The 27,905-nt window shown below is 61.4% G+C and overlaps 2 protein-coding genes across 7 annotated transcripts in view; one reads left to right on the top strand and one right to left on the bottom strand.

Annotated features, from left to right (window-relative positions):
• The window catches only part of LOC122165031 (mitochondrial import inner membrane translocase subunit TIM16-like), a 37,305-nt gene that overhangs the window by 8,853 nt on the left and 547 nt on the right, over positions 1–27,905 (bottom strand). For 2 of the 4 annotated variants that reach the window (XM_042827607.1, XM_042827603.1), the window contains exons 1-9: positions 27,822–27,900; positions 25,293–25,389; positions 24,970–25,044; positions 23,257–23,327; positions 22,947–23,130; positions 22,215–22,291; positions 21,171–21,221; positions 14,059–14,145; positions 13,457–13,539 (exon numbers count right to left, since the gene is read on the bottom strand). In XM_042827607.1, the coding sequence (XP_042683541.1) occupies positions 13,457–13,539; positions 14,059–14,145; positions 21,171–21,221; positions 22,215–22,291; positions 22,947–23,130; positions 23,257–23,327; positions 24,970–25,044; positions 25,293–25,389; positions 27,822–27,881 (785 nt within the window). In that variant the 5' untranslated portion in view covers positions 27,882–27,900. Of the gene's footprint in view, positions 1–13,456; positions 13,540–14,058; positions 14,146–14,552; positions 16,090–21,170; positions 21,222–22,214; positions 22,292–22,946; positions 23,131–23,256; positions 23,328–24,969; positions 25,045–25,292; positions 25,390–27,821; positions 27,901–27,905 lie in introns of those variants that run through there. The other 2 variants (XM_042827604.1, XM_042827605.1) reach the window with 2 other exon arrangements.
• On the top strand, positions 23–7,412 carry VASN (vasorin). 3 transcript variants are annotated; one of them, XM_042827608.1, is made up of 2 exons: positions 23–72; positions 4,767–7,412. In XM_042827608.1, exon 2 carries the CDS (start codon positions 4,777–4,779, stop codon positions 6,838–6,840), a length of 2,064 nt encoding a protein of 687 aa, XP_042683542.1. In that variant the 5' UTR covers positions 23–72; positions 4,767–4,776; the 3' UTR covers positions 6,841–7,412. The 3 variants fall into 3 exon arrangements, with proteins under 3 accessions (XP_042683542.1, XP_042683543.1, XP_042683544.1); XM_042827609.1 differs by lacking the exon at positions 23–72 and adding an exon at positions 246–264; XM_042827610.1 differs by lacking the exon at positions 23–72 and adding an exon at positions 4,268–4,404.

The raw sequence follows: 27,905 nt of genomic DNA, 5'->3' as shown, positions 1-27,905 counted from the left end.
GGCGCCGCCAGAGAGGGGAGCGTCCGCCCGCCGCCATGGAGTGAGTGTCCGGCCCGGCCCCGCCCGGCCCCGGTGAGTGCCGCGACCACGGGCCGGGAGGGACCGGCAGTCTGTGCTCGGCTGTCCCTGCTGGGTCACAGCGTGACTCCGTCTTGGCTAGGGATGGAGTCTCGGCGGCAGCCCGGTGGCGTACGGGGACGAGGACGCTGGTGGCCGGTCCCCAGCACGGTGGCCTCGTGGGTCCCGTCCCACGGGCAGTCCCTGGTGCGTGTCCGGTGCTGCCTCATCGTGGGGAGGGGTGAGGTGCGGCGGGGGGGACTCCTGCTGCCCCAGGTGTCACTGCTGCTGGCTGGGTGACAGTGACCCATCCTGCCAGCAGCCAGGCTCCAGGATACGTGTGGGACCCGGCGCGGTGCATCCATGCGTGCCAATCCCAACGCGGCAGCAGGGCTGGCTGCTCGGGGGACGGCAAGCAGGGAGCCGCTAGCGTCCGATAGGGAAGCGTGCCAGCAGGGCCGCCGGCCACGGGGATGCCCCACCGGCTTCCTGCTGTGCCTGCTGGGGTGACACCGGAGCTGCCACCCTGCCGGCCGTGACAGGGGCTGAGCATCTCTCACTCCTCCCTTGTGCCCGCCGAGCCGCCAGCAGCACCCGGGCATCCCAGCGGGCGACGCTGCGGTGACAGCACCGAGCAGAAGCGCGTCCCCGTCCTCGAGTGAGCCTGTCCCGTCCTGGTGGCGGCGGCCTGGCCTGACCGAGGACCGGGTGCTGCCCACACGGCGCTGGGCCGTGCCGCCGTGACGAATGACACTAATTACTATTTTTCCTCGCACCACGCCAAGCCCGGTGGCCCAGCCGGGTCGCCCTGACGCAACGCTGCCTGCCCGGCTGGCTCCGCCACCCGACGGGACGCGGCGGGAGGAAGCGCTCGGGGACAGCACGGCCACAGTCAGGCCGCAGGAATCCGCGCGTGGCAGCGGGGCGGCACCGCCGGCTCCGGGCGAAGCGGCTCTGCTGGTTTTTCCCCTTCCCGGCACCTGAGAGCGTGGCTGGGTCACCGGGGCAGGAGCGGGCCGAGGGGCTGGCGCGGGGGGAGGCAATAAGCAGGCCTGCATTCCTCCCTGGCTGCTGCGGAAACTTTAATTAAATAGGGAGGGAGCGCGGGAGGAGGTGGGAGCTGCGGCGGAGGGCGACTGGAAGGGAAAAGGAGGATTGGGGGCTGGTCGTGCAGCTCCGCTGGGCACGGGGAGGGGGCGCGCACTTACACGGGTGTGTTGGGGGCGTCAGGGAGGGCCCCGCGATGCTGGGCTCGGAGCCGGGGAAGGCCCCGCATTCCTGTGCGCGGGGCCCGGGGCGGCGGTGGGGATGGAGCTGTGTGTGCCGGTGCCCACCGGGCTGGCTGCGTGCCGGCAACAACGGCGGCTTTGTTCTGCACGGGGAGCCGAGTGGACATGGGGCCTCACTCACCGGGCTGGGGGGACAGGAGGGGTGTCCTGGCTGTGCTGGGTTCAGGAATCCACTGTGATGTGGGGTGCGATGAGAGCTTGTGGGACTGTGCAGTCCCCTCCAGCTCTTAAGGCCCAGTCCTGGGGTTCAGGGCACCCTGGGCTCACCACCGTCTGAGCCAGTTGGGCACAGACCCAGGTGAGCGCACAGCCCTGCAGGCACTGCTGGTACCAGGGATGCTCACCCAGTGGCAGGGCCACCATTAGTTTCCTTGTGGCAGTGTGGAGCTCCAACTGCCCCCTCCTGCCTAGGTGTCACCCTGCAGCTTAGGGCTGGGGACACACTACTGTCACCACAGCAGCCGGCGCTGCCACCTACCCTGTGCTGTGCCTGGCTGGCATCGGGCTCTCCCTTGGGCACAGAAAGGGGTGCCATGTCCCCGTGTGCACCAAGTGGACACCCAGCTGCTCAACCCAGAGAATGGGAATAGTGCTCCCACTCCCTCAGGCTGGCAGGGAAAGGCTGTGCAAGAGGGGGAGGCTGAGCCTGGATCCTCCTGCAGCCGGAAAATATGAATAATTCGGCAAGTATCTGCGGTGCAGGCCTGGGGAGCTCAGCCAAGGAGCAGCGGGCCGCTGCCAGGGCAAGATGGCCAAGCACCTCTGGGAGAACCACTTCTCCCCAGTGCGGCCGTGCTGCCCCTGCCAAGCTGCCAGGCTGGGCTCACCTCTTGGCCCCACGTGCCCATTAAGGGGCTGGGCAGCGTGCTGGTGTGTGCCGCAGCAGCATGATGGTGCTGGCAGAGCAGTGGCAGAGGTGTGGAGCCACAGGTGGAGCGCGTGGTGCCCGACCGGCAAGGCAGGATGCTCGGCCGCGGTCACGACCCAGCCCAACCTGCTCGGGGCCAGTGAGCGGAGCCTGGCAGCTGGGGAGGAAATGCCAGCATAATTAAAGGGCTGAGAGGCTCAGAGTCAGCAGCTGGTTGCAGCACGGACACGTCAGCGAAACCCGACCCTGGCATTGCAAAACCAGGTCCCAACCCAGGGCCTGTGCCCCGCCGGCACCATGCTGCCCACCCTGCAGGCAGTGCCCCGTACCCTGCTGCCCTCGAGGCTTTGGCTATCCCAGCGTGCCTGCTGTCCCCGCTCAGCTGCCCCATGTCCAAGCTGAGGGTTGGTGCTGTCACCTCCATCCACCAGCTCAGTGCTTAATGCCAGCAGTGTCCCCCAGCCACACGAGGCTGCGTGATGCTCTTGTGGCACAGCCTGACCACCATGGCTATGGCTCGCTGGGTACCATGCCCCAGGGTCAGCCACGCATGGGGTGTGGGCTGGGGGCTCAGTGACCGTGACCGCATGGCCACAGAGCGGCTCCTCCCAGTGCTGGTGTCCCTGGGCCAAGTGACTCAGGCGGCTGTGGTGACCCTGCCCAGCGGCGCGGGCGCACCCCACCCTTGGGCGCACCCCAGGCCCACAGCCTCCTCCTTAACCCTGTCCTGCTGCAGGCGAGCGTGGTGATCCGGGGGGATTTGGGGTGTGGTGTTGCCCCTTGCAACAACTGGGGCTCAGCACAGCCTGGCTGAGGCCCCCCGTGGCGGGGCATGGGGCGGCCAGCAGCACGTGCTGCTGTGCTACCCGGTAGCCCCCCGCGCACAGCGGGGCCCCAGTGAGTTGCAGGGTTTTATTTGCCTGCAGTTATTAACGACTTTCAGCAGCCCGGCAGGAGGGGAGGAGGTGATTGGTGCGCTGGGAAGGGGCTGCTAGGGCCATGCACCCTGCGGAGCCCCCTCTGACACCCCATGTGCCCTGCCATGGGGTGATGAAGGAGGCAGGGCCCTGCCCCTCCTGCCCTCAGCCCTGCGTCTCACCCCTTGCCTGCACTAATTAGGGCTGTCATTAAAAGGGCTGAAAGACAGGGCTGAGAGACGAGCCGTGTCCTGAGCAAGGACATCAGCCAGGATGTCTGTCCCTGGGACATGGGCACAGAGGAGCTGGAGCAGGGCTTGTTCCAGCCCTGCTCACACCAGGAGCATCCTCTCCTCGGTCTCCTCTGTCCCCAGTCAGTCAGTGCCAGAAGGATGGGGATTGCAGCCCAGGGACTCTGCGACCCAAAGAGGCTGGTGCTGTGCCAGAATCTTGGGATGCCAACAGAGGAAGCTTTTTGGGATGCAAAGTCGCCACATACAGCCAGGGATTTGGGAGACAAGAGCACTGGAGGTCTGCCAAGGGCTGAGCCCACTGCAGGGTCACAGCTTGGCCCAGGGCCCTTGGAGTAGGACAGGGCTGGGCAAGGTCTCCCCATGGCCCATCAGCAGTGCTGCACTCCCCAAACTGTCAGAGACCCCACTCTGCTTCTTTGCAGCCGTGTCCCTGAGCCCCAAGCCACCCTGCTGGGTCAGGGACAATAGCTGCTTTGTCCTCACACCAGCAGCATTTCATTGGCCCGGGTCACCTCACGCCGGTGCCACTGCCACCACCAGCTCCTGTGCTTCCCTGGTGTAGGCGAAACCTCCAGCTCTGGTTGCTGTAAACAGCATCACCATCTGAGTACCTCAGAGTACCGACAAACCCCAAAACGCTGTCTTGGGTTTCAGCCTAGTGCTGGGGGCCACACACCCAACCCATACGGGCCACCTCACAGCTCTTACGAGGTGAAGCAATGGCAGGGGCAGAATCCTATGGTGTGGGGTCCCGGGAGGCTCAGGCGGGTGGCTGCTGCACGGACGGCACAAGGAAAGGGTTAAGTCCTGCTCGGCTGCGGGAAGCAGGGCTGGCTCCCACCCCCTTCGCTGGCGGAGGCCGAGCCGGGTGCGTCTGCTGGGATGGAGGCGGCGCGTCCCACATGTTTGGTTTGCACCCTGCCGAGAGCAGCCGGGAAAGGAGGGGCCCTTTCCCTGCCGCCCGCCATGTGGGTCGTGTTGCCCCACGAGCCACGACACCATGCACGGAGGAGCTGGGGGTGCGTGGCTCTAAATCCAGGGGATGTTGGGAGGGGGACAGCGGAGCGCTTAGCAGCCCGTGCACTGCTTTGTGCATGGGGCAGAGCAGCAGCAGAGGCCTTCAGGCTCTGCCATGGTCACTTTGGGGCTGGGGTGTCCCAAGCAGGGAAGGAAGGGAGGTGGGCAGCCAGTGGTGGCAGGGCTGAGCGCAGCTGTCTCTGCCCCACCAGGAGCCAGGTCAGGGGTTCCCACACCAGCCTGGCCTGGGAGCAGTTTGGAGCCAGCCCCTTCCTGAGCGCTGCCCAAAATGCTGTGTGCTTTGTGTGTGAAGCCATGCGTGCCTGGGCGACGGTATCCTCATGCAAACCTCTCTCTCCCACAGAGCTGACACCATGAACCAGCTGGTCCTTTGCACGCTGCTGCTGCTGCTGCTGTTGCTCCCTGGGCAGCCGGCACGGGCATGTCCCACAGGCTGCCAGTGCCAGGACCCCACGACCATCCTGTGTGCGGCCAGGCGGGGCCACACTGTGCCACGAGGGCTGCCCCCCAGCACCCTCTCCCTCTATGTCTTTGAGAATGGTATCACGATGCTCAGCGAGGACAGCTTTGCAGGGCTGCCTGCCCTGCAGCTCTTGGACCTCTCACAAAACAAGATCACTAGCATCCAGAAAAACATCTTCCAGCCCCTAACAGAGCTCGTCAACTTGGACCTGTCCTCCAACCAGCTGCAGGAGATCACCAACGAGACCTTCCACGGGCTGCGGCTGCTGGAGCGGCTCTACCTGCAGAAGAACAGGATCCAGCACATCCACGCCACCGCGTTTGACACGCTGGAGAATCTCCTGGAGCTGAAGCTGCAGAACAACCAGCTCCGGGCCGTGCCTCCGCTTGACCTGCCCAACCTCCTCCTGCTGGACATCAGCTGGAACAAGATCCCCACCATCGCGCCTGGCACCCTCCGTGCCATAAACATCGAGTCCCTGAAGATCGCAGGGCTGGGTCTGACGAGCTTGGACGAGGAGCTCTTCCAGCCCCAGAACAACGTGCACGAGCTGGACGTCTCTGACAACCTGCTGGAGCGCGTGCCGGTGGTACTGCGGCGCCTGGGCAGCCTCACCAAGCTCAGCCTGGCCGGCAACGCGCACATCTCCCAGCTGCCACCTGAGGACTTCCGTGGTCTCCACAACCTGCAGGAGCTGGACATCAGCAACCTCAACATCAACACCATCCCTCGGGACTTCTCCAGGTTCTTCCCGAGGCTCCGTGCCATGACAGCTTCCGGAAACCCCTTCAACTGCATCTGCCAGATGAGCTGGCTCGTGCAGTGGGTGAACGCCAGCGGTGTGCTCCTCCGGCGGCCCGAGGAGACACGCTGCCACTTCCCCCCAAAAAACTCAGGGAAGCTCCTCCACCACCTGCAGTACGCCGAATTTGGCTGCCCCACCACCACCACCACCACTGCTGCCACCACCTCCCCTCCACGCACCACTGCGCCGCGACCGCCTGTGCCCATTCCCACCGGCAGCCGCCCGCCGCCGGAGCCCAGCACCACCACCGCCACCCCGCAGCCCCGCGCCGTCCCCTTCAGCTCCACTCCGGTGCCCTTCAGCCTCACCCCAGCTGCCAGCAGCCCCCCGCCGCAGCTGTGCCCCCCACGCACGTGTTTGAATGGTGGCACCTGCCAGCTGGGTGCCCACGGTCACCTGTGGTGCCTGTGCCCACCAGGCTTTGCTGGGGCATTCTGTGAGGAGGAAGAAGAAGAGGAGGAAGAAGAGGAGGCGGCGGCGAGGGGCACAACGCTGTCCCCAGCCACACCAGCAGCACCTCCGAGCCGGAAGATAAGCATCACACAGGTGAGCAGCACCTCACTGCGGGTGGACCTGCAGAACTACTTCCAGTCCAGAGCCCAGCTGAAGGGCATCCGGCTGAGCTACCGCAACCTCTCTGGGCCGGAGAAGCGCCCTGTGATGCTCCGCTTGCCGGCTTCTCTCTCGGAGTACACAGTGCGGGCACTGAAACCCAACTGCACCTACCGTGTGTGTGTGGGGCCGCTGGGGGAAAAGGGCTCCAGGGAGGAGTTCTGCGTGGAGGCGCACACCTTGCCGGCGAGCCACCAGCAGCACTCACCTGTCACCCAGAGCAAGGACAACAACCTGGCCCTGATGATCGTCCCCGCGCTGGCCGCCGTGCTGCTGCTGGTGGTGGTGGTGACCGCAGTCACTTACTATCGCCGGCACCGCCGGGCCAAGGAGCATGCAGGGGGCGGGGTGGAGGCCGGCCCGCTGGAGCTGGAGGGTGTGAAGGCGTGCCGAGAGAACGGTGAGAGGGGCGGGCACAGCTGCCGGGGGCCTGAGAATGCGGTGCTGGCGGGTGGCCCCGAATGCGAGGTGCCGCTGATGCAGGCGCACTACCCCAGCAACAACAACGGCGCGGCACTGAAGCCCTCCTACTTCTGAGCCGGGAGCGCAGCGTGGCACCTCCAGGCCGAGGAACGGCGGGGAGTTAAATGAGCCGAGGCAGAGCCCAAACCCATAACGTGCAATTCTGAGGGGCTTACACACGTGGGGAGCAGTCACCGATTGCACCGCTCGGCCTAAGCGCCTTGATTCCCGTGACCCGACGCAGAACGCAGGCAGCGAAGGTTTTGGTTTTTAACTCGGGTTTGGGTCGGCCTTCTCGTTTTAGCGAGTGCTAGGAAGGAAGACAGAAGGAGGACGGCGGTGACTCGGCTGAGGGGCGGCGATGTGCTGGCAACAGGGGCCCCTCAGCGGAGCGTGGCCGCGGTCCCCACTCCCTGGAGCTGATGTGAGCGGCACGGCCCGGCTGAGGAGCTGTGCACCTCAGCACTGCCGGGCTGAAGGACGCGCCGCGCGGGCGCACGGGGAACCAGAGCTTTACAAACTCAGAGAGAATATTTATACGCGGTTATTTCCCATTTCTTCTGGGAAAACTTTTTCTAGTACAGGTTTTGTAAGGCAGACCAGAAGGATGTCATTTTGTAAAAAAAATAATAAAAGAATAACAACAACAACGAGAAATCCTGCCCAGAGTTGGCAAGGCGGGGGCTGCAGGACCCCCCAAAGACTGTGCAGCACGGCTTGCCCCAGGGCCGTGCCCGTGTCCCCGTGTCCCCTTGTCCCCTCCTTGCTGTCAGCAGATGACTCAGAGCACAGAGGGTGGTTTCCCCCATTCTGAGGAGGATCCCCCACGAATCCACCCCCCACTGCGAGTGCTAAGGAGGTGTCACCAAAACAGAGGCAGCGAGCTCCGAACGCGCCCCGGCCCTGCACATCATCCCGCCTGACTTCATCGCGTGCGCTGCCAGATGGCTGCGGGGCGGCGGACACACAGCCCGGCCCACCCCGATAACCTCCTGACGTCACCCTCCTCCTCACTGCAGGGCTGAGGGGCTGCGGGGGGCTCTGCTGGCGCTGAGCCTCCAGCCCTGATATGCCTGGGACGAGCGTGGCCAAGTGCAGCCTGCAGCATGGTTGCAGCCCACAGCGCGGCCACAGCCCCCTGCCCAGAGGCTGCGACCACGGCCAGGGCTGGGGTAGCCACATTGGCCCCCACTCCTGTGTGTGCGCCCCTGGCCACGCTCGTGTGCTGGCTACGGCGGGGGCTTGGGGCCGGCACTCGGTTCCTGCTGCCAAGTGCTTTCTGTTCCAACCTCTGGTTTTAATCGTTTTCCAATCCTTTATCTTTCGGGCTGGAATTTTCCAGGTTGGGTCCCTGCCCACAGAGGTATGTTTTATTTGGAGAAAGTGAGCAAAGCAGGCTGAAATGCTGCCACGGCTGGCTGCCGAGAGGGCTGCGGAGCTGGGAACCCCTCCTCAGGTGAGCGCCCTGTAGCCCCCGCCTCGCTGGGCCCCCTGGGTGCACCCATAGGGCACGGCCCCGACCCGGCCTCGTGTGCTCTGGATGCAATTAGGGGCGTGGGGCGGCTGCGGGGCCGTCTGCACCCCCCGGCTCCCAGGTGGGTTTCCGGCAGGGCTGGCTCCCATTAGGGCCGGCACAGCGGCGGCGGGGGCCCCTCTCCGGCGCGGGCGGGCAGGCGTGAGGGCCACGCTCGCCCGCTCAAAGGGCCCATTGTGGTTCTCTCCCCACAGATTTTTCAAATTAACATCCCAAATTCCTCTGAAAATTGCTGCTGTGTAAATATTTTCACTGCAAGCTTTGTATATTTTCCAGCCTTGCAAGGAGAGCAGAAAACTCCCTGGCGGAGCTCAAGCCCCGTGCCGGCGAGTGGTGGGTGCTCCCTGTGTCACCACTGTGGCCCCAGCCAGGACTGGCTATGGAGCCCCTTCCCTCTGTGCCCCTTTCTTTTCCCTTCCCATTATTCCTACGGGCTCCAGGACCCTGCTGGTTTGGCAGCTTTCAGCAGCTCTTAAGCACTGTGCTGGCACAGCGGTGCCACTTGGTCCCCATCCACCAGTGCCACAGCGTCATCGTGGTGGCATACAAGGATACTGCTGGCACATGGCACAGCTTTCATCTTGTACTTTGGGGTTTCATTCCACAACCCTTCTGCTGCCACCTCCCTGCTTCCTCAGCACATAGCTGCTGTACCAGGGTCCCCTGGGCACCATGCTGGGCACTGTGGCTGAGCACAGCCCTGGCATGTGGGAACACAGCAGCGGCAGCAAAGCATGCTGCACTGTGGCACTTGGATCCCGATAGTTGGCACACACTCCTGAACCCACATGACTGCAGGAGGTCAACTGCACCCAAAAAGTGCTGTTGCAGCCCCAAAATTGCCCTCACAACCCCAAATATGCAGCCTCAAAACCCCCGCAGTTCCCTACACTAAGTGCAGAGTCCCCCCGCCTTCTGCCAGCTCCACTGCAGCTCAGAGCAGATGAGCACGGCACATTGTGCGGCGCTGCTAATTCCTCCGAGCTGAATCAGCGCAGGGAATGGATTGCAAAACCCCCTGACATGAAACCAAAAAAAATCCCTTTTGCTGTTCAAGCCCACAGGGTGGTCATCGAGTGCCCTGGGGACAAAGCACTAAGGCTGGGGCTCAGCAGGCAGTGGGACACATCACGGTGCAGAATGGCTGCAGAAGAGCCCTGGCAGGACACACGGCTTAGCAGGGCCACAGCAGGGCTGCCAGGGTCCCCAACCCCCTGCCCCAGGGTGAGGGATGTCCACAGGGAGCTGGAGGAGGGTGGCATGTGTGTCAGTGTCCTGCAGCCCCCGCGTATTGCGGTGAAGCCTTGGCTGCCAGGAGGAGCTTATGGAAAGGCAGAAATATTGCCGGCTTCCTGGAAAGCTGACGAGGCCAGGGCTGGGGAGCAGCGGTCGCCCGCAGAGGCGGCTGTGGGCCAGCACGAGGCTGGGATGGGGCTGTGGCCCATCTGGGAGCGATTTCGGCAGTGACGGAGCTCACCACACTCCCGCCAGAGCAAGGCACAGGGCTATTTTTACACGGCGTGATGAGCGGAGCCGGCTGCAGGGCCACACGGCGTTAACCCCTCCAAGCAGCAGCGGGGACACCTCCATCCCTCCCTGTGCCAGGCGCGGGCACCAGGAGCTGGCAGGAGAAAAGCCTGGGGGTGAGGGTGGGGGTTAGCAGGTATGCTCCTGTTTTGGAGGTGGGTATGGGGACAGAGATTCATCCTGCTCAGGGCTCTGCCACTGAGGCATTGCTGATGGGGTGGGTGTTGTTGGAAAACCCCAAAATGCCCCGGAATCATAGGAAATGGCTGCTAGGTGCTGGGAAAAGCCAGCACATACGGCCCAATGGCCACGTCAGGACAGGGGGAGGTCCTGCTGGAGCTACTGCATGGGGATTTGGAACGGAAATAACCCAACGGGGGATGTGTGCACCCCTAGGTTGAGTCCCATTGCAGCGGGGAGCCTTGAGAAGCTGAGGCTGTGGGGATCACATCCAAATGTGCATTAACAGTCCCACCACAGCCAATGAGTGGGGAAGTGACAGTGTGACACTGGAGGCGTGTGCCTTGGCATGCACAAAAGCTGGAGCCCTGCAGCTCGGAGATGCCGAGTGAGCAAATCCTCAGTCTGAGCTCTGGAAGGGTGATGGGCAGTGAACTGAGCCTGTCCGGGTCAGCATCCCTGGGGGGAACCACCCTGCACATCTTGCAGCCAAACAAAGCTTGAGCTCTCTAAAACTGCCTTCCTTCCCTGCATGTGCCGCCCAGCCCTGAGGACTTCACTCCACGCAGGGCCCCGTTGCTTGGCCCTCCCAAAAACTGTCCCTGACCCAGTGCTTTCATGGCACCTGTGCAGCACAATGGGAACGTGGTGGCACTGAGGGGTGTGAGGATAGGCACCGTACAGGGATGCCAAGCAGATGGGGTTCCTGGCAGACGCTCCTGTCTTTAGAACCCAGCTTCCAGCATTTTTGGGCTTTTGGGGACACTGTGCAGACCCGGTGGTGCAGCACAACAAGGCACCACTGTTCTCATTGCCGCCACTGTGTGGAGATGGCACCAGGCTGTGGGCTGCTGCATCGGGTCTGGCCACTGACCCCGCAGCTGAGCCCGTAACCCAACCCCACCGGTGCTGGTTACAATTTAGGGCAACAATAACCTATTGAGGCCTATTCCTGCTGCTCCTTGATCTAATTAAAGAGGGCCAGAGGGAAGACAAAACCCGATTCAAAGGGAGCAACAGGCGGCATGCTGGGGATGGCGACATGGAGTGGCGCTGGGGCCACCCACGCCTCCTGCCACAGGGTTTGGGCTGTGCCAGGTGTTGCTGCCCCATGCTTTCACAGCAGGGTTTCTGCACTTGCACAGCTCTCACCCACACAGGTGAGATGGGCACCCCCAAAACACACTTAAAGATGTAGAAGAAAAACTGGGCTGCCCCTTCCCCAGTGATGTTGGGCAAGAACACAACTACCCATAGGGCTCAGTGGGGGCATGGCAGTGTGTCGGGGCTGAGCCTGCTGCAGCTGTTCTCTATCTGCTTTGGGGTGCTACTGGGTACATGAGGCCACACAGGCGAGGGGCCCAAGGCATGCTGCATGCTCCCCTTCCTGCCATCCGGCGTCAGTAATGAATGGTATGAGCTTCCTGCCCGCCCACTGATTGCTTCCTCAATGAGCTGCTGTGCGCGGCGCAGCCTGCATGCTCAACACCGGGCAGCGCTGCTCAATAGCCGTGAGTGCCCGTGATGGAGAGCCAGGGCCCGGTGTGCCCGTGTACAAACTCCATCATGGGCAGTGGTAGGATGGAGACGGCGCAGCGGGGAAAAGATGGTAGCAACGAGCTGGGGGGCTGGCAGCTCTCAGATGGTGCCTGAGAGCAGCTCCTCCACACCCGGCCCCGAGGTGGCCGCATCCCCCAGCGGTGGGGATGGGCTGTGTGTCTGTACTACAAACACCTCCCTCTGCTCACTGCTCCCCAGAGCCAGGCCCCGTGCGCTCCCGGCTCCTCTTTGCCGCCGCCTTATCAGCACCGACTGCCATGCAGCTGCAGCCTCACGAAGCCACGGGCTGACACACCATGCGCTGCCTGCCAGCCACATTCCTGGCGGCCGATAAAGCCGGCAGCCAAAATAACTGCAGCCTGCGCAAACGGGACTGAGCGCGGCCCCATGTCTGGATCCAATTTAGATGGGCTGGCTCACCCCAGCTGAGTCCCTGTGTGCACAGGGGCCGAGCAGTGGTGGGCTTTGGGGTGATTCCTGCAGGCACTGCACAGCTGTGGGGTTGTGCATAAAGGACTCTGAAGCATCCCATTAGCCGCGTGCCACGTGCGTGGATCCCCTGGAGGAGGTTCACTCTGGGCACTAATGGCACACAGGGAGGTGGCTGCAGCCACAGCCCGGGAGCACCCTGCTAGCACTGGGGAGGGAGTGTTTTCCCCTGCAGCAGTCTCACTCTTTTGGAGGCACAGCCAGCTGAGGCTGCCTCTGCCTATTGTCCCAGTGTAACCAGCAAGCCCCGAGCCCTTGAAGCTTGCAGAAGATGAGCGATTCTTTGAAGCCTCCTGCTCTGCCACCTCTGGCTTCTCCCTGGCCACCATGCTAGGCTGACCTTCCCAGCAGGGACATGCCAGCACTTTCACACCACAGCAGCGAGCATTCCTCTCCCCTCCTGCAAGTCCCAATTGCTGTCTAGGGGCTGATTGACATCTCATGTGGGGACACAGTAGGGCAGCCAAGTGCTGCTTCTGCTGTCACAGCTCACTCAGCTCCTTGCCAGAGGCCATGTACCAGCACCCAGCTGCTCCAATCACCTAGCCTGCTCCATCACTCTGGCCTGTGATGGAGCCAGCTCTCTGTGCTGTGAAGGTCCCAGTGTCCCAGCTGCTTTGCCAGCGGCTCTGGGGAGAGCCAGAGGCTTCCAGCACAGCACAGCAAGGGCCCTGCCCCAAGCTTCCATCACTCTGGCGGGATGAAGACACTACCTTCTCCTCCACCTGCCCCTTTGAGTGGCTCCCATCTTCCTGTGTGCACCATGGCCAGCTGGCAGGGGTACATGGGAGCAATGAGGCCAGCCCAAACCGGGGCATTTGCACCCTGACAGCCCTGGTGGTGCCACAAAGACAAAAGACATCATCATCACACCTTGAAAAGAAGCGCTGACCCCTTACAGCCCTGAGAGCCATTGTACCACTTCCCAAAGGGATGCCCTGAAGGCAGCCCTTGTCACTGGGCAGCCCCTGGGCTGCTGCACAAAGTGTCTAGCCCATCACAAGCAAAGGGCGGGGGCCAAGTTGTGCCAAAGGAGTTCACCCGCATGCAGTACTGTCAACTGAGTCCTGGCTGTTCTCAAGCAACATATGCCACCCACAGCACACGCAGTCACTGCCAGCACTGCTGTTGCCTGTCACAGTGCTGCTGAGGACACAGAAGTACTGTCCCTGACACTGCCATCTCTCACCCATCCCAAGTGATTGGTGCCAGGGACATGGCCGTTCCATCCCCAGCCTGGCCCCTGGTTTTCTGGTTAAATGCTGCTGATGCCAGGGGCCACTCATCAGCTCCTGTTGTGCTCACTGCAGGTCCCCAAGCACTGGAGCACATCCCCGCTCAGCACCGCTGTGCTGCTCTGCGTCCCCCCCCCGTCACCCCGCGTTAAGTCCCCATCCCTACCCAGATGAGGTATCCAGTGCCAAGGTGAAAGTCGCACCACTGAACTTCCGTGTGTCCCAGAGCTTCACCTCCCGCTCACGCATCTGCAGGGACAAAGACATGGATTGCATCAGTGGCTGCTTGCCTCGCTCCACGTCCTTGCTTTCCTTTGCTTCCACGTGCTACAGCACATGGCCAGCCTGCTCCTGCTACCAGGGGTGACACAGCTGAATGCACTCAGCACCTTGGGCTGCAGGTGCAGTGCAGGGCGGGCAGCAGAGGGGCTGTGGGTATGAGGGCCAGTGGCTGCTGTTAGCAGCTCCATGGCCGGGAGAGCCCAGCACGGCTCGACATGGCTGCAGCCAGGGTTCTACAAGGGCAGGAGGTGGCTGGAGGCTCTGCTACCCATAGAGACAGAGAGGAGATTTCCTCCTTTCCCAAGCCTGCTCTTATTGAGGCAGGTCCCTCTAAAAGACCCTGGGACTGCCCTTGCCTTGCAGCCATCATGCTGGATGGGAGCCCCATCCAGAGCTGCGGAGATCACAGGGAGGCCGTGCTGTGGCCTTGGCACAGGGTGGGAAATCCCGGCTGGCACAGAGCTGCCCTCCCAGCGAGGCCCGTACCTGGCTGAACCCCACGGAGATGAGGCAATCGCTGGCTCCCATCCAGAGCAGCCGGGAGTCCTTGTTGTTCTCATGTCCTGGGACGCTCTGCAAGGCACACAGCAGAACAGCCATCAGCACTGCCACTGCCCACACCGTGCAGGACCATGCTGTGTGCACAGCTACAGCGTGACCGTGAGCAACTGCGGGGCTGAGTGCACGGGGCAGAGCTTCTCCCCACCAAGGGGTGCCCAGAGTGCCAGTGGAGTGGGGATGGCCTCCATGCTGGGACTGTCCCTGTGAGGTCATCTCGGTGGTGTTGATATGGTCACTGGGGCGAGTGGAGAGTGGAAGCAGGGAATGTGAATGTGGTGGGATGGCTTCTGGATTCCAACACCACCCATGACTCTTCCTGCACCAAATGTGGAGCCTGGGGTCAGTGTGCCAAAAAGCTGCTCCATGCTGGCAACAAGACACATGAGCACGGCCACTGCCAGGGTGCAAGAGGGACTTACTTCCCCAGTTGTATCCTGGGCTCTTCATCCGTGCCAAATCCCAGCTCAGGAGGCAGGTGTCCCACATGTGTCCAGAGGCTACTGAGACACTGATGGTAAACTGCCCTACCCAGCAGCCCCTTTCCCCTTGTGCTGCTGAGAGGCCAGGACCCCCAGCGCACCCAGACTTTGCCCTGTCCTCTGCGGCACCATCCCCAGTCCCACTGCTGGGCCCTGGTGCAGCTCTGCTGAGGACAGGAGCGGAGGAGTTACAGTGCTGGCTCCCACGTGGTACCCAGATGGGCCCTGCGGTTCCGGTGTCCCAGCGGGACCTTGCAGCAATGCTTGCTGTGCGACACAGGAGGTGCTGGAACTCCCTCGCTCTCACTTAAGCAGCGCCAAGAAAACAGCCCAACCACCAATGCTTCCAGATCCATCACGGAAAGGCAGAACTGAGCTGAGTGCTGTGCTTCCAGCACCACCACACAGCCCAGCACTCCTGACTCTGCTCCCTGCAAAGCATACCCAGGGTGGGAGGCACGTGGGGATGGCATGTACATGCTCTCCTGGCACCTGGAGGAGCTGTGCCCCATAGAGGTGCTGTGCTTCTGGGAGAAGCCCTGCCAGGAGTCCCCTCAAGGCTCAGCAGGATGCCTGCCCTATAGAGGAGCTGCTGGGGCCCACAGCCAGGGTGGGAGAGGGCACAGGGTGCCAAGCACATCCCCTGCCAGGACAAACACAGCCACGCCAGCCAGCATGGCCCGTGAGGAGCCAAGCCAAGCCTGGCGCTCCCTGCAGCAGCAGCAAGATGTGGGGCAAGATCCAACGTATCTCCACTGGCACTGGAGACCTCCCTGGTGGCACAGACCCCCGATGTCATTCTCCTTTCCTGCTCGATCCTTCCCTCTGCATCCTGCATGGCTCCAGGACCAGCATCCCTTCAGCCCTGTCCCACTTTCAGGTTAAGCAGGTGATGTGTCCCCTGCGCAGTGTGAGGGCTGCGCCACTGCAGTGAGGACAAGGAGGGCCCCAGTGTGGGGCAGTGAGGTAGATGGCTGGGGGCTGCTAGCCCTCCCCGCCAGCCCAGCGCCTTGCTGCTAGACAGAAGGACGGAGCCAGTATCAGTGCTGAGAGGGGAAGGAAACCCTGGGAGCCAAGGCCAGGAGAGCTGGAAGCCCAACCCCAGCCAGGATTGTCGGCGAGAAGATTGCTTCTGCACCTGAGCCACACGGCTGTGGCAGCCAAAATTTGACAGCTGGAGATTTGAAAACCTCATGTGCCGGCTCTGCTGGCTCCCAGTCCTGTGGAGCAAGCAGCACCAGGGGAGCCAGGGATGTCAGCCCTGGTGGTACAGCTGGCAAAGGGCAGGGAATGCTCGGTGGCAGTGCCTCTCTGCAGCACACGTAGCTCAGCGGGAGCTGCGACACTCCTGTGAGCAACGTGGTGGAGCCACGGCTGGTCCCCAGCTGGGTGGGATGGGGCAGAGCATGCCAGAACGCGCCTTCGGATCACTGTGCAGAAGAGACGGTGCTGGGACCCTCGCCCAGCCCAGCCCAGTGCCCTGGCGGGGCCTCGCTGCTCACAGCCCACGTTGCGCACGCTGCGGCGGGGAAACATGTTTTCTGCATTAGTTCCATCCCGGGCTGAGCAGTACGTATGTCAGCAAATATGCGGGAGGCTGGGGCCGGGGCGCTCCGGTTTCGGAGGTGGCTCAGACACCAGGCTGTGCAGATGTTGCCAGAGGTGAGCATGCAGGGCCAGATGGCGCGCGTGCCGCTCCACCTAGCGGCAGCCGGTCCCGGGGGGGCCCCAGGAACCCCCCACCTGTGTCCTGTGCAGGAGGCAGATGCTGAGGTCAGGAAGGGGTGGTGTGAGAGGGGTGCTGTGGTTGGGCGAGAGTCCCAGAGTGGACGCAGGTCCATGGGGCTGCCGGAAATGGGCAAGAACGCAGGTTTGGAGACAAACGATGATGGCAGTCTCATTGTGCACACAATGATCAGCTCATCCCCAACACCTTCCTGCTCCCCATCCTGCCCTGGCACTCACACCAAGTCTGCGGGGTCCCCAGACCAAAGAGCCCCAGGGACACTGTGGGACACGGGGTGGCTGAGCGCTCCACACCACGGGGAGCATGCCTGGCGTGTCAGATGCAGCTGTTGGCAGCACAGCCACAGTGGGTCAGCGTGAGCTGGCAACAGCTGCCGGCAGATTTCGGCTCCTTGGCTGCCTAGGAGAGCCTGACACAAAGCAAAAGCTGCTTCTGCACGAGGGTGATCCCAGCCTCTGCCTGGAATATTTACCTTTGGCCAGGGGCTGGGGAGCCTAGGGCAGGGCTAAGCAGCAGGGGGAAGCCCCTGAGCTCCCATGGTTTTGCCATGCCCACAGCTGGCAGACTGCAGGTATCCAAACCCTGTGGAGAAAAGGATGGGGAAAGCAATTGCTGCCACCAACAGGCACGAGCCCAGGGGGCAGAGGAAAGGCTTCCAGGGGAGCTGAGGGGGTTAACCATGGTGCATCCTCCCCGCAGAAGAATGCGATCTCCCCTCGCTGCCAAATCCCACTCACTCAAGAGGTGGCCAGGAGTGCAGAGCAGCCTCTGGCAGGCCGGCCCACGTCTGCAGAGCAGCTCCTCCAACAGAGGAACACAGGGAGGGGATAGCACAAGGCTGGAGGGGCTGCTTGCCCCCAAAAGGTGGCTTTGTGTTCAGAAGCTGCACTCCTCCTGAAGCAGAGAAAGGAGGTGCTGGAATTCAGCAGAGCCAGCCTCTCTGAGCAGCCGCATACAAACTACTCTGCTCTGAGCCTCACGGCTCTGCTGAGCCTCACCAAACTACAGCTGCTGGGCATCCAAAGGGGATGGCAGACAGAGCTTCTCTGCAGCAAAGCTCCAGCAGCCCTATGCCAGTCCTGATAGGGGAATACTGGATTTAGTTTGTGGTTGCCACAGTGGAGAGGGACCAATGTGGCACCCTCTACCCTCTGGGCAGTAAGCTAGGAGGCTCCCATGACTCCCCAGCCCACATCAGCAAGCAGTAGCACAGTAAGGCTGTGACCCACCAACCCCACACGGCCTGTATGCCTGCAGGACAGACGGGCACCCAGCGGAGGGTGAGCCCTTTGGCCCACGTAGTGATGCTGGGACTCGGCCCGAATCCTCCTTGACTTCCCCATATCTGCAATACCAGCGGCATTCCTGCGAAGGATAGCCGAGGGGGAAGCAGAGCAGAGGAAATATAAACAATCCCGTGCAGTTACGCTGGGGAACAGAAGCATGAGAGCGCGGAGCGCGCAATGCTATAAATAGGCAGCCCAGAGCTTGGCCAACTTTTTCAAAGCTTCCCACGGTCTCCTTGGGAATGTGGGATGCTGCAGACCTTCCCTCTGCCCAGAGGAAGCTGCTGCTGAGGCTGGGAGTCAGGTACCCCCAGGGTGACCCCAGCGTGGGATACCACGCTGCTGGGGTGGGGAGGCAAGCAGAGAGCCTCCCACGTCCTGCTGCTCCTTCCCCTGCTGAGCGGTGCCCAGCTGGACCAGCAGCCAGGGACAGAACCACCGCCAAAGGAGGATCCAGGGCAAAGGTGTCACATCAGGGTCTGCGGGGTCCAAGTGGTGGGCACGGCTGGGTGGCTCCGGCCTGGACATCCACCTTGCCCTGGCACTGCCCTGCCTGCGTGGCCACGCTTGTGTGATGCAGAGCCAAGGCAATGGCTGGGGGAAGAAGGGCTACAGGGGAGCCGCAGGCAGAGGAGGGCACCCCCAGATCCCTACCTTTCCCCATGACACGGCCTGCAAGGCAGGGAAATAACCCTCTGTGAGGATGAACACACCCTGAATTGTCCCCAGCTGCCCTCAGCCCCGGTCACACAAGCATTGTGCTCCAAGGGAGCACTATAAAACGTGAGCACAGGCGTGCACTCGCCCGGCGCGCGCGGCCGTTCCCTCGCCCCCAGTTCTGCCAAAACAGCGTCGGGGGAAGTTTCTCGTGAGAACAAGCACAGTTCCTCTCCATCCCACACTGGCTGCGCTCAGCCGTGGCCCCGCAGCACGGCGTATCGATGGCGCCTGCCCCAGCCCCATAATGTGAGCCAGGTGCCGACCAGATGCACGCAGCCCTGCACATGCCATGCAAGAGCGGGGGTGGATGCGGGACCCCGCATGTGGGAGACAGGGCTCTGCTGCACCAAATCAGGACGCTGGGAAAGCAATCAAAGGAGACATCACCTCCAGCACTGCCAGTGCTGTAAGCCAGATGCCACTTGGTGCCATTCCAGTGACTCACCTGCAGTGCTGGTGCTCTTCTGGCATACTGACACCAGCCTGGCACCGTGATCCCAACACTGTCCACACTGCATGAAGGACCACAACTACTGCACAAGCAAACCCCAGGGCTTGGTCTAAGCGATGCAGGAGTGCCTGGGGGCAGGATGCTTCATGTCTAGTTGCTACAGGTTGGCAAAAGCAGGAGGGGAGAAGCACCCAGCCCTGCCACGGCTGCAGCTGGGAGAGATGGGATGAAATCTTCCAACACAAAGGTCAAGGCAGGGAGGGAGACAGCAATAATTATTACAGCAGTAATAAGCCCCGAACCCGTGGGAGGTGAGGGGAAGGGAGGAAAGAGTGGCCTTGGGAGAAGTCAAGACGGCGGATGGGACATGCAGGACCTCACAAAAGGACAACACCCAGATGGAGCAGTGCGGGAGGCACGATGTGACCAGCTGCAGCAAAGAGGTGACCGTGGGCCCCATAGGGCCAAGCAGCCACTGCCTGGGGCTCCTGGCCACTCCCAAGGACAGCTTGAGGTCCCAGGCGTGGCTGCAGAAGGCAGGCAGCCCACATGTCCTCTTCACCATCCCGTGGTCCCTGACATTGCGTGCACTGCACCCGCGAGACCCAAGAGTGACATCAGCCCCGCAGCAGCCACCCCTCCTCCCTGCTCCTGAGGCTCCACTTTTAGCTCCTTCTCTTCCTTTTCCTCCGCTCTAAAAAAGGAATGGTTTAATGAGGCAGGCTTGGCAAATTAAGAAAACCAGCCGGAGGAGCAGCTCTGTGCTGAGCTTTGCTTTGTTGGAAGCACGCTGCAGAGGGATGGAGCTGTGCTGGCAGTATTGCTGAGCCTGCGGCCACGACTGCAAGCAGAGCCGGCTAGAAACCCATCGCTCACCTCCTTCACCACAGTGAGAACCAGTGGGTCTCAAAGCTGGGAGCTGGTGAGGCACTGGCACCACTCAGTGGCCCTGACAGCCCTTGGTTTTGTAACCACGCTGCCCCCAGGGAGCAGGAGCCCTTCCAAGCATCCTGGCCCTCCAGCAACAGGGGGAAAAACACAAAACACAGGAGCGTTATCCCTCTTGGCTAAGCCAGCTCTCTGCAAACTTCCAAAGGATTTATAGCATTTTAAAGTTTTCCCCTTCAGCACAGTACTTCTCCAAGACTAAACATCTTCATCAATTCTCAGCCGGACGGGGTTATGGCTGCGGTGCTGCGCCTCGCGGCAGCAAAGGTGCATATTTCTCTTGGCAACCTCCAAGTGCCGGCAAGGGCTCAGCGCCGGCCCTGGCCTGGCTCAGGAGGCAGCGGAGGGAAGTGAGCTGCCTGCTCTGAACAGACACCATCATTCACACGTTATTTTTAATAGCTCAGCTAGACAGAGTCCACCCGCCCCAGGAGATTTGGCTGGAGCCCACGGAGCTCACAGCATCACAGAAACACCGTTATACAAAGCAACAGAACTGTCAGGGGAAGAACCAGGGGGCAGGGAGAGCAGGGAGCTGGGGGGAGATGTGCAGTGAATCTGGGAGCAGAGGCTGGCTCCTCCCTGCAAGGTTGAGCAGCTCCCCGAGCCATTCGGAGGGCTGGGAGTGCTTCATCCTGGCTTGTTTGCATGTATAACTGCTGGATTTATGCTGAAATACTGTGTACTGCTGTATTTACAAAGGCTGCCTCAAGGCACCTCTCACACCTGCAGAGAGCACCTGCGGACATTGGAGGCTGTTGGTCTCCAGAGCCCAGGGGCAGGCACACGCTGGTGCCAGGAGCACACTGCAGCCATCCCATCCTGCTCTCTGCTGCTTCCCTCCCCTCCCAAAAGCCTCCCACCCCTTCTGCACGGGGAAACAGCGGCTGTCAGCAGCCAGAGCCCCGAAGCCACAGGAAGCCTCTAATAAGAGGCTGTTTAAACTTGATGTGGATGGCAAGACCCAAGTCATCTACTTATTTCCTAATCACTGTTATTTCGCTGAGCTGCGCGAATCCAGCTGCCCAACCTCACCCTTGGCAGGATTTTATTCCCAAAAGCCTTTTGCTCAGCTCCAGCATGGCAGCACAAAGCCCAGGAGCCATTCTGGAGCCCTCATGCCTGAATGGTTTGGGACTGCTGCCTGCAGGGCAGGTAGGCAGCAGCGCCAAAGCCCCTTTGTTGTCCCTCCTGCCAAGTGAACTGAGGCAGTTCACCAGGTGGGTGAATGGGAGGGCAGGAGTTCCATGTGTCCACAGTGGGCTCCAGCAGACAGCCTCACTGCGAGCGGGGCCTCCTGCAACAATGTGAGCCCTGCTGGGGCTGGGTGGGTTGGCTCACTGCACACCCCAGGTGGACAGGGCTGCCTGCACCGTGCTGCACAGTGCAGCTAGGAGGGACAGTACCTGGGATGCAGCTGGGCTGGCTCGAGGGTCAAAGATCCGCAGTTTCTTGTCCTGTTGAGATAAAAAGAAAACAAAGAAGGGTTAAGGACCCTGGGGCCAGCAGGAGGTAAGGCCGCATTATGCAGACAGCTGGAGGGAGCCTCCTGCTCCTGCCCCTCCCCCAAAGCCCACTCCTGTGGCTCACAGCATCCTGCAGGTCCTGCCCCACGGCTGGGCATGGGCACACCCCACGGCCTCTCTGAGGCCATGACACCTTCAAAACTGTTCCAAAGCACTCCCAAAACTGCTCTGTCTCCAGAGCAGAGCCAGGGTGGCTGGAACTGGACCTTTCAGCCCGATCCTCCCAAATGCTCCCTAGCATCCCAAGGGCAGCATAGAGAGCCTTTCCCTGCCTCAGCTCCTCAGCCAAGTGCCTCAGGAAGGGTTGGCTGGGACAGTAGGAATATGTCCTGGTGCTAGCCCTTTTCCATGGGAATTCTGCAGGGACAGAGGAGCACCGGGAGCCTGGTCTGTGTGCTTGACCTGCACGCCTGGTCCCATCTCAGGACCACCTCCTTGCTTGGCATGCAAGCTCAGTCTGCATGCTCAGCTGGGCTTGCACAGTCAGTCCTTGCTTGGCCTCTACACACAGCCTGGGGCCTGCCTGTGCACTCAGCCTGCATGCAAGGCCTGCACATGCCCTGCACGCTGGCGCATCCAGCACCGTGCACAGCCGTTGAGCAGCAGGCGCCATCTAGTGCTGCCATCCCACTCACCAGCTCCAGTTCTGCCCTTTCTTCCCCAAATGGGGTCACCATTCCCACCCCACGTTCCTCGGGTGTCAAGCAGATTTATGGTCACCAGAGACATCCCGTGTGGGTGACAGGGTAGGTCAGCAAGTGCTTTGCCAACAGCCTGATCAGCATCTCGCTTAAGGCAGTCAGAGCCCAGCAGGTGGAAAAGGAAGAGGGAGAGGAGGAGGAGGACTGCCCACTCAGAAACACAGCGCACAGCAATGTCACCATGCACAGATGAGGTTCCCAGCCCCATGTGTGCTCCACTCACCTTGCAGGAGGTGCCGAGCAGGCGGCCGTCATGCTTCCAGGATATGCTCTGCAGCTGGTCCCCATGGGCCTCCAGTGCTGGGAGGGGAGAGAACGGTCAGAGCCTACCATGGGCTGGCACAGGTTCTTTCCTCTGATGTACGGAGCAGGCCCTTTCCCGCCACCCTCTGTCTGGCAATGCTTTCCTTGCAGCGGGAGCTCAGCTTGGCACCACACTGCCAAACCATGCTGGTTTTCCACCTGAACAATTTGTTTTTGCCAAAAGAAATCCTTCTGCTTGAGAAGAACGTCACAGTCAAAGCAGATTTCTCTTCCCCAGATGGACCTCATGTTTGTCACACAGACCACAAGGCCACCGCTGGTTTTCTGAATTCAAATCCTTTTAGTTCAAAACACAAACCAGGACAGTGCTGGCACACTGTGCCCATGAGCCTTGCCTACATGCCCACCACCTCACACTGTCCATGGAGCAGCACCCTTCATCCAGCCAGCCTCCTCTCACAAGCCTTTCCACTGAACCTTCAAGACCCAGAGATCTCAGGACGTAACCCTCCATTACCGCAGAGCTTCTCAGGTGCAATGGTTTGGCCTTTAAGAAGGGCCCACAGCAGCCAGAGCAGACGTCAGGGCCTGCTGAGGGCACAGTGTGAGCATCCCCACAGGACAGGAGACACCAGGCCAGGTTGGCTCAGGCACAGTTTCTCTGCTCCCACACCCATGGGGCTGTGCCTACCTGTCAGTGGCTGCTGCTGCCCCATGTCCCACACAGTGACCCGCTTCCCCACGCCACTGGTCAGGATGCCATCTGCCGTTGGGTGGAACTGCAGCATGTCCACTGGGCCCCCGCCAGGACCCAGCGTCAGCCCTGCACTGCTGGGCAGCTCCTGCCCTTCCTCAGGCAGGCGCCAAACCTTCACCTGCGACACCAGAAAACACGGTCAGACCCTGGAGGCCCATCCCATCTGAACCCATCTCGCCCCACCCTGCAGCAAGGCCCAGGGACAGGCTGGGGAAAGCCACATGGCGCTGCACCTAGCACTCACCGTTTCATCAGCAGAGCCCGTGGCCAGCAGGAGCGGGTCAAAGGGTGAGAAGTCAAAGTCTGTCACTGCATCTGGAAGGTGAGGAGAAGAGACTCATCCCCAGGTCACATGCAGACAACTTTGGGCCCTTCCCACGTGCATGCAGACAGCCGGGGCAGAGGCATTTCAGGGCAGCATGCTTTGCTGTGACCCCCCCACGCTGACCCTCAGGGCCTCACACTCCTCTGTCCCCATAGGCAGAGCACACCAAGCAACCCGCAGCTGCATTTCTCTATTTAAAACAGCTTTCATTTCACAGCAGGCACCCCCACGCCAAGCCCCCAGCAGTGCAGGGTGGTAGAAGTGCCAACGGTGCGAGGGCGCCCGCATCAGCCCCATGCACCCAGCAAACAAGGCTCCTTTGTCCCAGCCCTGTGCGGCTCAGCAGAGCCCCACAGGAGCAGTGCTGGCACCGCGCTCTGCAGCCCCTCCAACGCGTTCAGCACACGGGTGAAAGTAGGTCACTGTGTACTTTTCCGCTTCCACGAGGCTGCTGAGATGCAGGCCCCGAAGGCACAAAATGAAAGGGATGTACTCTGGCTCCTGACTTATCTGTTATGTTTGCCCTGGGAGGAGAAGAAAATCCCTTCTCTGCTTTGAATGCAGAAGGGAGGCGTTTCCCAGGCATCATCAGCTTCAAAGGGCTTCTGCTGAAATCCCATTAAGGGCTGCGTGGCTCCACTGGCCCCTGGAGCGCTTCTCTGGGAGCACGGGCAGCTTGGTGGCACAGGGACACCCGCCAGACAGGGCAGAGATGGAGCTGGGCAAACAGCTTCAGGAGGGCAACGAGCCCAGAGGTGATGGGCTGAGTCCCAGGAGGGACGTGGCCTGAACCATAGCCCAGGGTAGCTGGGAAGCTTCAGGCTTCCTTGTTTAAGTGGCAGTTTAATGGCTGCGATGGTGACAGGGCACAGCTCGAAGCCTCCGGCTCTCCTGCAGCAGGAGGCAGCACAGAGAGGGCCTCAGTGTCTGGCTAATCTCCCTGCCTTGGCTCACCTCACTTACAAAGGGAGACTTTCCATCCGTTTGCCAGCAGGATGCAGCTCCCATCTGCTGCACCCCGGCTGAGTGACTAAAGGGGCTGCCATGCACAGTCTGAGATATGGTGGAAACAGCACAGCTCGGGCACACTGTGTGCTCCTGCAGCCATGCCAAAGCACTGCGTGCACAAAGGCTGTGCTGGGACTGGCTCAGCAGCCTGCTCCCACCTTGTCCCTCTGTTGCAGTTTTGGAGAAATGGGTGCACTGCACTCCAGACCCCAGGAGAAGGGTGCCCAGACTCCCCATCCCCAGATGCCTTCTGCCTCTGTGGCACACACTGCGCTGCCAGCAGCAATGCTGCCACCAGACCATCCTTCTCCCCTCATCCCCAGGTACACCCTGCTGCAATCACAGCTCAGTATAGGCAGCCACACTCTGCCTTGGGGCTGCTTGGCAGCTGCTGCTTCACAGGTCTGCTCCAGGTGCCTTTGTGCAGGGTGCTTGGTTTAAGTTAAGGATTAGAATTATGCTCCCAGAGTGCTTTTTACCCTAGTCTGCCCCACTGACATTTTGTGCAATGAGTAACACGGTGAGGGTGTGCTAAGAGAAGCTCCCCAAGAACTCAAGACTGTTCTTTGTAGGGACTGGGATTGATTTCTTTCCTCTGTAGAAACCCAGCCTTGCCCAGCTTACCTGAGTGGCAGCAGAGCTGAGACACGGTCCTCTTGCCTCCATCCCTGCCCTCCAGCAGCACAATGCCCAGCACACCTGCAGAGAACACAGCAGCAGCTCACTGCTTGCCCGACAGCCTGGACATCACCTATCAGAGCTCCCAGGAAGCCCCCACAATTTGGGACACTTGCAATTCAAGAAAAATGAGGACACTGTGGGGTGGACAGCACCTTCAGGGGACTTCAGAAAGAACCAGCTCCAGCCACATGGGTCTCTTGTGCCCCATGCAGCTGGCCTGGCACCCAGCTCTGAGGGCAAAATTACACCACCCCCAGGCACCTCACCTGCTGCCTCAGCACTGAAGGCGACCCAGTGGCAGCTGGCCTTCACATGGTTCCCATAGGATGCAACAGAGCTGGCTCGGAGACCCCCGATCCAAGCCTGGGATGGAGAGAGAAACCTGTGTTAAGAGACGGCACTGCTTCGGGGGGGCGGTGTGTGGAGGGCTGGAGAGGAGAGCACAAAGTGGTGACACCGCATCATGGACAGCATCAGTGCCAACAGAGCCCCTTCAATGAGTTACACAGCAAGACCTGGAGGCTGCTGGAGGCACGGCCACGAGGTTCTGCCCTGCAGGAGGGATGGAACAGCGCAGCCGTTTGTGCCCTACAGGCACAGTCATGACCCCTCTATGGGCTGGGGTTTGGGGCCAGCTGGAGGTTAGGGACAGCGTTGCCACCACTCCGCAGAGACAGGGATGGGAGCAAGCAGCCCCACTCTGAGTGCTGCCCCTCCGTGAACCCATCCCGGGCCTCAACTGTCCTGTGGTGGGAAGGGGTTTTTGCATAAACCAGTGGTGGGGAGTTAGGGATGTTGAAAAGGTCTCTTGGGCTATGCTGAGTGAGGCACTGGCAATGGCAGATAAACCCCTTCGGCAGCACATATCCTATGTGGGGACACAGCCAAAGGACTTCCCCACAGCTCCTGAGCCGAAATCTCACTCTGCTACTCGTTTTCCAGCATCTGCAGGGTGCTGAGAAGCCTTGTGACACCAAATACAATCACAGCTCCATGTCCAAGTGCCAAATCCAACTCTGCACAAACCTGACGCTGGGCATCATGCAAGTGTCCCCATGGCTGCAACAGAAGCCTACAACAAGTCCTGCAGCTGTGCAAAGCCATTTGCAGGATAGGAGCTGCATGGCCTCAGATGAGACCTGAGCTTCCTCTCCTTGCACAGCTTCCTCTTGGGGCCCGACAGAGCAGCAGTTCCTGCAGCACTTCCTCTGGTCCTTGTCACAGCTCACAGCATGGTGGCAGGCCTGTTAACCCTTTCTATGCCAAGGGGAGGCTCCTGTCCTCAGACTGGGAGGGTCAGTCAGCTGTCCCCAGCCACAAAATGCCTAGAAATGTCACAAGAACACACTGCCAGAGGGGAGAAGCAACCAGCTGCAACTGATGTCACATCACACTTTCCCATCCAGTCAGGTCAAGTGTCCGTCTTTGCCTCAGTAAACAAGCAGCTCTGCTCTGCAGGGATGCAACGACACCTGAGCCTTCTGCCCCATGGAGCGGGGTCACGGCTCCCAGCTCCCGGATGGGAAATGCCATTCAGAAGGCTCCTTCATACACAGCCCACGTATACATACACAGCAAATGACTCTCTGCACCCAGTCCTCAACGTCTTGCAGAGCACCCCAGCGCTGGAGTCGACAGCACAGTGTCAGGGATGTGCCTGCCTGCAGGATGCTGTAAACTCCCAATGCCAGACCCCCGGGCCCTTTGGAGCTATGACAGTCCTGATGCCTGCATGTGCTCCCTGATTTGGTGCAGATATCACCATGATCCTTCTTGTAGGACAGGCCAGCCTTGCACAAGGATGGTTCGAATGGGAAGTTAAAGGGAATGCGAGTGCTGAAGCCAAAATGCCATGAGCTGAACATGTTGGTGGCCAAAAACAACAAAACCAAAAGACTTTCAGCAGTATCACCCTCCCCACTTCTGGTCATATAGTCTACACCACATTCTGCACCCATCTGTTGCCAAAGCACAAAGCATAAGCAGAGTGGCTTGCACCATGCCACCAGCCTGCTGGCTCCAGGTGCCCAGGACAAGCTGCACACGCCAGCAGTGCTCAGCGACACTCAGCACAGCCCATCCCTGAGTGAGCATCTCCTCCCCTTCCCTTCTGAGCGTGCAGGGGATGGGGATGCAGGGACAAGGGCAGAGTGGGCCCTGCAGCCAGGATGGGCCACGCCACTCAACAGGGCTGGTTGTCCAATTTCATCACGGGGCAGAGGCCTTGCAGAGCCCAGCGCCGGGCACCATGTGGCTGCACACCATACGCTGAGAGGATACACTATCACTGACTTCGTGGGTGCTGGGACCCGGCCCCAGCCTGCAGTGCTTCCTCTCTGCCTGCGGAAGCGGGGTGGCACGGGCAGGGCGCGGTGCTTAGCGCCCAGTATTGCACACTTCCCTGCCTGATACACACATTGCCCGGGCAGGTTGGGCACAGCCTTACTGCTGCCAGCCGGGAAGCACACGCACGGCAAGCGGCACGCACCAGGTGGGCGGCACGCCTCGCCTCCGCCTGGGTCGCGGGGTGGGGAAGAAGCACCGGGGAGCCTGCGATGGGCAGGAAGCGCCCGCGGCCGGGAGCCCGGCTGGGCATCTCGTGGCTGCAGAGGAGGAATCGCTTAGGGGATGCCGCCTGCCCCGGGAGACGGCACACGGAGCACACGGAGCGCCCGGGCAGCCCCGGAGCCGCGGGTACCGAGCACGGCCGCGCACGGTCCCGCCCCGTTAGAACAGCCCCGGCTCGCCCCCGCGTCCCCCGGCACGGGCCGGCGGGGGGTGCCCGCCGCGCTCACCTCCCTGCGGGGCAGCCGGGCCTCGGTGTGCCGGAACTTGGACGCCCTGAAGCGGTTCATGGTGCGCCGGGACCGCCGCGCCGC

Source organism: Centrocercus urophasianus, unplaced genomic scaffold (assembly GCF_019232065.1).
Source record: "Centrocercus urophasianus isolate 14NV4802_14NV808 unplaced genomic scaffold, USGS_Curo_1.0 seq_29, whole genome shotgun sequence".
NCBI lineage: Eukaryota > Metazoa > Chordata > Aves > Galliformes > Phasianidae > Centrocercus > Centrocercus urophasianus.
This window is presented reverse-complemented; position numbering and strand designations above follow the sequence as displayed.

What these genes read in the sequence shown, in the direction of transcription:
- VASN (XM_042827610.1), top strand. Translation starts at nt 4,268, where the DNA reads ATGGAGGCGGCGCGTCCCACATGTTTGGTTTGCACCCTGCCGAGAGCA. An exon ending in CATGCACGGAGGAGCTGGGG is followed by an intron (nt 4,405 to 4,766) that starts GTGCGTGGCTCT and finishes TCTCTCCCACAG; the next exon opens with AGCTGACACCATGAACCAGC.